The sequence below is a fragment of the Mastomys coucha genome, unplaced genomic scaffold (genome assembly GCF_008632895.1).
Source record: "Mastomys coucha isolate ucsf_1 unplaced genomic scaffold, UCSF_Mcou_1 pScaffold11, whole genome shotgun sequence".
NCBI classification, from domain to species: domain Eukaryota; kingdom Metazoa; phylum Chordata; class Mammalia; order Rodentia; family Muridae; genus Mastomys; species Mastomys coucha.
In genome coordinates, this window is record NW_022196893.1 from 11,690,827 (window position 1) to 11,701,245 (window position 10,419).

Genomic DNA, 10,419 nt, shown 5'->3' on the forward strand with positions numbered 1-10,419 from the left:
CCCCCCCCACCCCCCACAGAGTCTTGGTAGTTTGGGTATGCGCTTCTCTCTTCCTCATCCTTCCCCTGTTGCCTACAGCTTCTACCTGGAGTGATGGTGGCTCTGTTCGACCTAGTTACTGGCTGGTTCTTCACAATCTCACTCCACAGGTAACCTTGTTTTCTTGTGGTTTTCTAGATAGGGTTTGCTTTTATTTAAAGAGAGAGCTGTGCATATTAACACATACCTTTAGTCTCCAGCACTTGAGAGGCAAAAGCAGGTAGATGTCTCTTGAGTTCAAGGCCAGCCTGTTAGTAAGTTCTTAGTGTACATGGGACTCTTGTCTCAAGTAAAAGGGAAGAGACAGAATGGAGGATGTTGGCAGACATGAAAGCTCTTTTCTCATTTTTTTTTCCTTTTTTTCCTTTTTTTTTTTTGGCCCTGCCCACCCAGTTTCTCAGCCCTGGCTGTCATAGAACTCACTCTGTAGACAAAGCTGGCCTCAAACTTACAGAGAGCTGCCTGCCTCTCAAATGCTGGGATTGAAGGCATTCACCACCACTGCCTAGCTATGAAAGCTCATTTATGGGACTAGAAAGATGGCTCAGCAGATAAGGAAGTTTGCTGTTTATGCAGAACACCCAAGTTCAGTTCCTAGCACCCACTTCAGATGTCTGATATAGGAGATCTAATGCTCTCTTCTGGCCTATAGAGAAAGCTCATTTATTTCATGGCCACTAGGCCTCACACTCACACTCATGCTGCTGGAGATGAGAAGATTCTATAAAGCAGTGCAAGTGAGGTCATATGACCTGCTGATGAGGCAGTGTGTTATATAGATATGCCTGTTGAAATCTGGAACCAAATAGGATGATGTGTTTTAACAACATAGAAAAAGAGATTTCCGACAAGGACTTGGAAGATCAGTCAGTTGGTAGAGTAGCAGTGTGAAGTCCTCAGATCCTGTAACATACTGGTGTGTGCTAGGACTCTCTGGTCAAGCACAGTTTGCTATAAACTTATCTGCTCAGTGAACCTATTTGTGGCAAGTAAATCACAAGGCTCCTCCTATTTCTAGGCACTGTAGACAGGGTTACATAGTCTCTCAAAATAAGTTAAAGTCCTAGTTTATTTCCTTAGCTAATAGTTGACTAAACCGTAAAGAATCATGTAGGGGCAGGAGTGATCCTGACACTAGGTATCAAACCTGGGGCCTCACACACAGTAAGTAAGTACTCTGTATTTCTGACCACAGCCCCAATATGAGAAATCAAACATAATAATGTTCAAAACTATATATGCCTTAGTTTTTAAAAGTTATCACACTATGTCGTGGTTATAATGTGGGCAGGATGAGAGCCAATAAGAGGTACCCAGTTTTGAAAAGAGCCTGGGCATGCTAGCTAACCATTCACTCCTATCTACTAAAAAATTGTATGCAATTACATGTATAATAAAATTAATATGATCCTGGCTGTTATTTTCTGATATAAAAATAATTGATTTCTTTAAATATTAGAGCTCCTGGGGCTGAAAAGATAGGTTAGCAGTTAAGAGCACTGTCTGCTCTTCCAAAGGTCCTGAGTTCAATCCCCAGCAACCGCATGGTGGCTCATAAACATATATAGTGTGATCTGATGCCCTCTTTTGGCATGTAGGTGTACATGTAGATAGAGCATTTATATACATAAAATAAATGAATATTGAGGAGAACATGTTAGAGCTGACTTGTAAGTAGAGCAGTGTCAGTCCCAGTTTAAGTTGTTGGTAGAGCAAAGGGATACATGGTGCAGTGGATCTTCCATCACCAAAAGTGTATCTGAAGGACGCCTGTCTCCTGAAAAACCATTTGTGCCATATAATGATATATTCATGTAGGCGATGGCCCTTACCAATGTGCCAGCAGCATTATCTTTGGTTTTCAGTGAAGAGCTAACAGGAACTGCTGGCTTCTACTCTTTAGGCTTCCCACTGGTGCTCAAAATGGAAGGAGCCCCAGGCCTTGTGCCACTTAGGCACTTGCTCCACCACTGGCTATGAGACATTACACGTCTAAGTCATTCCCAATCTTAGCATGTCTTTTCCAATGAGGTGAACTGAAGTATTGGCATGAAGGCTTAAATAAATATTTACGATCTTGTTGAAAACTTCATCTAGCCGGGCGGTGGTAGCCCATGCCTTTAATCCTAGCATTTGGGAGGCTGAGGCAGGTGGATTTCTGAGTTTGAGGTCAGCCTGGTCTCCAGAGTGAGTTCCAGGACAGCCAGGGCTACACAGAGAAACCCTGTCTCAAAAAAAAAAACAAAAAAAGAAAAAAAGAAAAAAAAAAATTCATCCAGAGTAAATAGGTTTGTTCATATAACTCCTAGATTGGAGAAACTACCCATAATCCCCTATAGCCCTTGGTGAAATGAAGATGGAAGTAGTCCGTCTTTATACACTGTTAGAGGGTCAGACAGTGTTGGAGGGAAGAGTTGGGGACTAGGCCAGTTTTAACTGCCAGGTGTTCAGGGGCTCTTCTTGTCTGATCTGTCTCTGAGAGTATTTATTGGGGAGGCAGAAAAAATAAAATGTTAGTAATGATGTTGACAGCTTTGCATAGTTCCTTTATTTCTCATTTTCTGCCTTTTTTTGAGCTCTATAAATATGCACATACTTGTTCATCTCTCTTTAAAAAAAAACGACCAAGCCTGGCAGTGGTGGCACATGTCTTTAATCCCAGCACTTGGGAAGCAGAGGCAGGTGGATTTCTGAGTTTGAGGCCAGCCTGGTTTGTAGAGTGAGTTCCAGGACAGCCAGGGCTACACAGAGAAACCCTGTCTTGGGGGGGAAAAAAAAAAAAAAAAAAAACTAGACCATATATTGGATTTTAGGTTTTTATTTTAAGCTATTTTTTATGCAGAAACATCTTATTTATAAAATAGGAATGGTAGGTCTCAGTCCCGTTCTTTAAGTGTCTTAGAATTTCCCTTTCCCATGCCTTGCCTACGTCTTAGCTCACATGTGTTTTTCCCTCTTAGATTGATGGGTCAACCTTGAGGACGATCTGCATGCAGCATGGCCCACTGCTGACATTCCATCTGAATCTAACCCAGGGCACTGCCCTGATCCGATACAGCACCAAACAAGAGGCAGCCAAGGCCCAGACTGCACTGCACATGTAAGTGTTACATCCAGCATCTAGACAGGCGCACAAGATACACAAAGGAATATTCTGGTCCTGCTTAATTAAACAGTGACATAAGCATGCTCAAAGAATCTCATCTCAGTCAAATATATATTTGCAAGTACTGAGGTGTTAGTCTTTTCTACCTAACTTTGTTATGAAAACATTCTAAATGCTGTTATTTTTCATGTTAGAATCTAGCCGGTTTTTGGTGGTGGTGGTGGTGGTGGTGGTGGTTTTGTTTTTTTTCTGCTCGCTCCAGTCGGCCCTGCTTGCTCAGTCCCTGCTTGCTCCAGCTCAAAGATTTTATTTATTATAAATAAGTACACCAGAACTGTCTTAAGATGCAGCAGAAGAAGGCGTCAGATCTCATTACGGGTGGTTGTGAGCCACCATGTGGTTGCTGGGATTTGAACTCCTTGGGAAAAGCAGTCCATACTCTTACCCACTGAGCCATCTCACCAGTCCAAATCTAGCCGTTTACTGTTGCAGATGTAAATAAGAAATTTTTGTTTGTATTTTGGTTGGTTGGTTGGTTGGTTCAATCAGATTCTCATTATTCTCTTTCCTACCCATTGTCAAACTGGTGGACAGAAAAGGGTTAACTCCCTTTGGCCACAGATGCCATGGCGAAGATCCACAGAGAGCAGACAAGTGGTGGCAGGCAAGTCCCTGCAAGTCCATGTTCAGACAGAATGGGGTCTAGGTGTTGGCACTGGCTGACCTGCCTATATGGATGAGATTCTTTGCTGAATGTGGAGTTAAGAAAGGGAGAGAGGGTGGAGAAGAAAGAAAGCTGACATTTTCTTCTTGCTTTTGTAAAACTTCAAATTTTTAAAAAAATAATTTAGAATCACAGCAAAATTGAGAGGATGGGACAGCAACTTCCCCTTATACTCCTGAGCACTTCCTTAATGACACCTCAACCCACTGTCATCACTCATAAAGTGCCATTTGTCACAGTTAACCTCCCCCACTATCATCACTCACAGAGTGTCATTTGTTACAGTTATGAACATTCATTAGTACCTAATTCACCAGAGTCCACAGTTTACATTAGGGTTCAGTTTACTTTCTCGGTCACTGTTTGTGGTGGGTATAAACAAGTAAATGCTGATCTATCCACCATCACACCATTGCTGTATCATTCAGAGTTGTGCCATTGCCCTAAATGTCCTCTGTGTCTCTGCCCCCCCCCCCCTCTCTCTCTCTCTCTCACACACACACACACACACACACACACACACACACACACACACACACCCCACAGGTAAGCTAGAGATGTACCTCAGTTGTTCTTGCTTAGCATGCGTAAATCCCTAGGTTCCATCCCCAATAAACCACGTCCCCATAAACCAAGCCTGATAATGCACCTGTAACCCAGCATGCAAACAACACAGTACAGGGCTGACAGCTGTGACCCTGGTGTGCTGGTGACCCTCAGATCACATGGTTCTCTCCTCCTTTCTCCAGGTGTGTGTTGGGAAACACTACCATCCTGGCGGAGTTTGCCACTGAGGATGAAGTCAGCCGCTTTCTGGCTCAAGCTCAGCCCCCTACACCTGCAGCAACCCCGAGTGCACCTGCCACAGGGTGGCAGTCACTGGAGACCAGCCAGAACCAAGCAGACCCCGTTGGACCTGCGCTGAACCTTTTCGGTGGGTCCACCGGGCTCGGGCAGTGGAGCAGCAGCGCTGGTGGCAGCAGTGGGGCCGACCTTGCCGGCACTTCCTTGTGGGGCCCCCCAAACTATTCTTCTAGCTTGTGGGGAGTCCCAACGGTGGAAGATCCCCATAGGATGGGCAGCCCTGCCCCTTTACTACCTGGTGACCTTCTGGGAGGAGGGTCGGATTCAATCTGAACTTAGAACTTTCAACTCTGACCTCGTGACCTTTTTTGGAACAGCAGCAGCACTAACTTGACCTTTTCGTTTTTTTTTTCAACTTGCAATAAATACATTTTTAAAAGGAAAAAAGAAAACGGAGAGAGAAAAAAGGTGGGTCATTGACAGACTGTCTGAGCACATAGTTGCCTCCCTTAAAACTTCAGTTTTTTCGTTTGGAATATGAATCCAAAAAGAGAACATATCACTCTTGAAATACTTGAATCATGAACGCCAACCTAGAAAGACAATGTGAAGCAAGTACACATACCATTTAAATTTAAACACAAAAAAATTAAAAAAATTAGTTTCTAGTTTTTCACTTTTTTCATGTTATATGGAAGTTGTTGCTAAGAAACATATATACTGAAAAAAAATAGCTTTTTAACTTTGTTTGCACTGGGTGTGTTTCCGTCCTTAGGTCTACCATGTTTGGGTGGGAGGGAAATTCAAAAGAATTGTTGGGGGAGGGGGGAGGGAAGACTTGACGGAGCCTCACTTTAAAAACAAAAACAAAAAAACTTAAAAAAAAAAAAAAGGAAAAATTTTGTGATTGGCTGGTTGATAAATACCAGTGTGTTCTGGCACATGTAACTGCCCAGGCATGCTCGTTCTGGTATGTGTGTGCACGTGTGTTCATGTGCATTTGCGTGCATCCTCCTCTCTGTCTCTTTGTGTGTGCCTGCCCTACGTCCTGCCCTCCTTTGTCCCGCCCCACCCTGATTTCTCAGAAAGCTGCATTGCTTACAGTTCGCAGGCTGGCTGGCCGGCCATCCGCTTTTTATTATTTTTGACTATGAGAACACAGGAGCACGGGAGCTTGCAACTCAAGCCACTTCTCCCGGCTGCCTCGAGATGAAGGGTGCTTTTCAGTGACAGCAGCAGCCAGAACTCGAGGGTCCGCAGCTTCCTGTTGTTGACCCAGCCGCAGGGCAGAGCACTGCCTAGGCCAGCGGTGCGGTGCCGGCGGGCGGGGCGGGAGGCGCCTCCCTCTGAGAAGCCACTGCTCACCTCTGTGCTGTGAAAATGAGCGGCTGCCTGCAGGGCCGCTGAGCAAGCCGGGGTCTAAGTCGGAGCAGGCTGTTTGGCAACTTTGAATGGGAACAGACGATTCAATAATTTTTAAATCATGTGATGTTTTAAAAGCAGAAAAACTGTTCCCACTTTGCTGTGTCATCAGGTGTGAGAATTTTTTTAAAGGATTCAGGTAATGCAAATTCACTTATTTCTATCAGTTCTCATTATCATTTAGGGAAAACAGCAGTAAGCTCTGCGCAGCCCCTGGAAGCACCGCAGCTCCTCTCTCTCTGCTCCTCTCTCTCGCTGAGCATTACCTGTGCCAGGCCGCGGCGTGTTACAGCACCAGGCCATCACTGACAGAAACGTTTACTTAACGAATGTTCTTAAACCAGTGTGTACTTCAAGTGTCTCCTTTTGTTTCTCTGTGTTGTTTCCTGTGTATGTGGTTGTGCTTAGGCAGAAATAACTTAGCAAAGACTTAAGTATTGCACCTTGTTTTGGTTTTGACCTCTTTTTTTCTTTCCTTGTAATGTTGTTTTTTTTTTTTTATTATTATTTTGGTATTTAAAGACTTTTTTTTTTTAAAAAAAGCATCAATGTAGTAGTTCTCTGGCCGAACAGGAGGCAATGTTTAATCCACAGTTATCACCAATACGTATGTACTATGTTGAAATCAAAATATATCAAATTTCTTATTGTGAAGAAAGTGAAAGCAAACCTGGAGGGGGTCCTCACATTCTAAATAGATGGCGGGTGGGCGGGCGGGCGGCGGGCAGATGTGTGCGGGTAACATGCTAGCACTTGTGTGGCTATCCCAGTCTGCATCGTACTGTCTGTTCAACATGAAGTGCCGACATTCTGTACCAGCAATTACCTGCCCATTCCAACCCTGATGGGAGCAGACCTCTGCTGTCCTCTGTGACTTGCTGCTATTGAGGACAAGGGAGTTTTTCTTTCTTTAGCATCTTCAGTGAAGGATACAACAATGCCTAATGTATTTAACTTTCAGCTTGTTTCTTTTGTGTAGGTGGGTACAGGGGTATGGATAGGAAAAAGCAAACAAACAAAAAAACCCAAAATTGCATGTAAGTGGCTTTGTAAGACAGTGAGTGGGATTCTATAGTCGTCTTGGCTTACCTTGTTGGATATAAACCTAGCTTCAGAGGAGGCTGATGGGCACCATTCCCATGAGCAGGCACTTGTGCTTGCCAATCTGAGCGCCCTTGGCAGGTGGGTGGGCAAATGAGTTTTTAGTTCTGGTTTGTTCCTGCAACACCTTGTTCTCATGGACTCTGCCTTCCTCCTGCTCTCTGGTTTCCATTACCACCATCCCCTCTCACCTCTGCCCTACAAAATGTCTCCTTCCAGCCCCACTGACTCTCAGTGCTGGAGCAGAGCTCTGTCGCAGGCGATGACGTCCAAGTGAAGCTCAGCTTATATTCGGACATCTGCAGACTGAAGGCTGAATCTTAGTGTCCCCAGACTCCTGGGAGCCCGTGGGGACTGTCCACTGCCGCTCTTGGTTCATGGCCCTGCCTACCCTCTCTTCTTCCCCTGCTCCTCTTTCTGCCTGTTGGGTCCTTGACCTGCACTATGGCTTAGTTGAGTTCCTTACGATACTACGGTGAAAGCCGGGTGCTAGAGCCCCTCTTGTTTACAAGACATAAATGAGGGATTTGAAATATGTAAAAATAAACATGAGAAGCTAAAATGTTCTTCCATCATAAGCTTAAAGGGAAAAAAACTAAAAACTTAAAAAAAAAGACCAAAAAGTGCGTGTGTATATATATACATATATATATATACATATAAATATATATTTTAGATGAAGACTAACTCTGGGAGCATTTAACAGTGTTTTTGTTTTTTATTTTTAACATTATTTTCCTGCTTTAAAATTTGCAAGCATTCTCAGGAATTCTAGGGTAGGAAGCCAGTTTTTTGAAGATGGTTTATTTAATTGTATCTTAGCCTAGACAGACAGCTGTTTCTTTCCTGTTAGTAAACTTTTACAAGTTCTTGAAACTTCAAAAAGTGTAAACGATTTTTACTTACAAAAATGTAAAAAGAAAAGTCTCCAAACATTATTATCATACAGGGGATCACACATTTTAAAATACATAGAAATATTTTTTAAAAATTACCAATTTAGCAGCAACAGGTAAATTCATAACAACTGCGGGAGAAGGCCCAGCTGTTCTGAGCGTTGTCACCGCCTTGCTTGTGCATGGCTTCCCGGGGGAGTGACTGCTGAGCTCATAGGACTGCCACCACACTGTCCCTTCTATATGAGGCTGGACTGACATCTCCCCGTCATGGTTTCCAGTGCAGCCCTTCTTCTCCCTGGCTCTCCAGCCCCAGCAACAAAAGCAAGGAATAAAGAAAGAAACAGTAGCTTAAGTAAAAGGATTGGCTCTAAACTGTGGTAGCGTGGTTGTTGGATTGCTGAGAATCTCTGTAAAGAGTTAGGAAATATAGGTTAATTTTTTAAACAAATTTTAAATGTAAGCATTACTAAAGGAAAATTACCTATGGACTGTTCCATTCATGAAGAGCGTGTCTCGCCTCCATCTGTTACAGGAGGAGAAAACAGAAGAGTCTAATAAGGAACAAGTGGTTTTACTTTTTTTTTTTTTAAGCTCCCAGCTACTGTTTGCTTGTTTTAAATGCTGTTTTGAAGATCTGCTGCTTACTCTCCCCATCCTGGGAGGCAGAGACATGGAGTGTTTCCTTTTGATTTGGGTGGTGTTGAATTCTGCTTTCGTATTCCCTCCTGGGGCCAGAGGTCCTGGCCAGAGCTTCTTTCAGACTTTAAGCTTCCCAGTGGGAAAGAAAACGCAGCTCCACAAGTGAAGTGAACGGGTGGGGTTGCCTGCATTCTCAGAGCCGCTTTAGTGCCTTCCGTACATACACCCAGACATCCTCAACGGGTGTGTGTGTGTGCATGTGGTCCAGTCACTCCACAGTTGGCATGATGCTTGCCTGTAAAGGAAATTGGAGTGGTTTCTGGACAGGCCCCAAAGGCAGTGGGCTAAATCAAAATAAACAAAAATTGAGGAAGTTAAATACTACGTTGTTTTGTCTTGATAATGTGGGATGCCAAGTTCCTTCCTATGTTGTGTGCCCTCCATAGGTGCTGACTTCCCCATGTGTAGAAGGGTGACAGTTCCAGTCATGGGGAAAGTCTTTTTGTGCCGGGCCAGTGGAGGAAGGCTCCTGCTTCTCAGCTCCTGTTTTCTGTCTTCTCTCTGCCTCTCTCCCCTTTGTCCATTTGTCATCTTGCTGGAAGTTTTTGTTATTGATAGGCAATGACCTAAGAAGAGGATGTGGTAAAGAGTATCTTGAAGGTAGAAAGTCCTTCCCTCCCTGTGGTATTTAGCAAGAATCCTGTCTACCAAGACATTAGGCAACTTTGTTCTACATGGAAAAATTCCATAAGCATATCGTTCCAGCACATTCTGGCATATATACAGAGGCTTGCTAGTCACCATTATATAGATTTGTTTTATACACATTATGAGCATGTAAGTATGGGCTTTCTGTTTTATCCTATTTTAAAAAAACAAAACACAAAAAACTTTTGATTAGTGGTAGATAGACATATGTCTCATGAGCATCACAGGCTGGTTGCTGTCTAACCCCCCATGAATAGCCAAAAGAAAAGCACAGGTGTAAGAAAGAGTCGTCTATCACTTGGCAGAGCCTCTGTTGCTGCTGAGACTCAGTGCCATGACGCCATTTAAGGGTTAAGAAGCAGGTCTCTGACAACCTCTTTAAAACAAACAGATAAGAAAGGGCAGTAGGAATAGCATCTCTCCTCTCAGCCCCTAGTTCTTGAATTTATTTTCCATTTCCAGCATTTATAGGAATGAACTTAGCAGTGCAGCAGTGCTGGTCCACAAAACAACAGCTCAAAACCATATTCCCTCCCTCCGCCTCGGTGTCCCTGTGAAAATATCCCATGTGCTTTGCCATTCAGTCAGTTACTCTGTATTGCAATGGCTTATGTTCTAAGAATTTTCCCACTTCCGTTGTAAATGTAGCATTGGGAATTGAGTCAAAATTCAGTGTGATGTAGAAGATAATATGTAAGGGGGGAAAGAAAGGGAGGGGAATTCCTGCTAAGAATTTGGAAGGGCTTTACTAGTGTGCCTAACAAAGACTCTTAAGTGAGCTTACTGCAGACACTTCACTCCCTGCTTGTAGTTCATTGTGCTGGGGGGCAAAACCCAGGACTTTGCCCATGGTAGTGAGCACTCTCTGTGCCTGAGCCACACAGTTCTTCCAGCCCTATGCTGTTGCTGTCCCCGCCCCCTTTTTCTTGTAAGGGAAATCGTTTTGTAGGTTAACAGCCAGGTTCTGCTTTGACCTC

At 43.8% G+C, this 10,419-nt stretch overlaps 1 protein-coding gene across 5 annotated transcripts in view; it reads left to right on the forward strand.

Annotated features, from left to right (window-relative positions):
* Tnrc6b (trinucleotide repeat containing adaptor 6B) overlaps window positions 1-9,815 on the forward strand; it is a 68,959-nt gene extending 59,144 nt beyond the window's left edge. For all 5 annotated transcript variants that reach the window (XM_031349881.1, XM_031349898.1, XM_031349892.1 and 2 more), the window contains 3 exons: window positions 79-149; window positions 3,000-3,139; window positions 4,619-9,815. In XM_031349881.1, the coding sequence (XP_031205741.1) occupies window positions 79-149; window positions 3,000-3,139; window positions 4,619-5,006 (599 nt within the window). In that variant the 3' untranslated portion in view covers window positions 5,007-9,815. The remainder of the gene's footprint in view (window positions 1-78; window positions 150-2,999; window positions 3,140-4,618) is intronic.
* The last annotated feature ends 604 nt before the right edge of the window (window positions 9,816-10,419 follow it).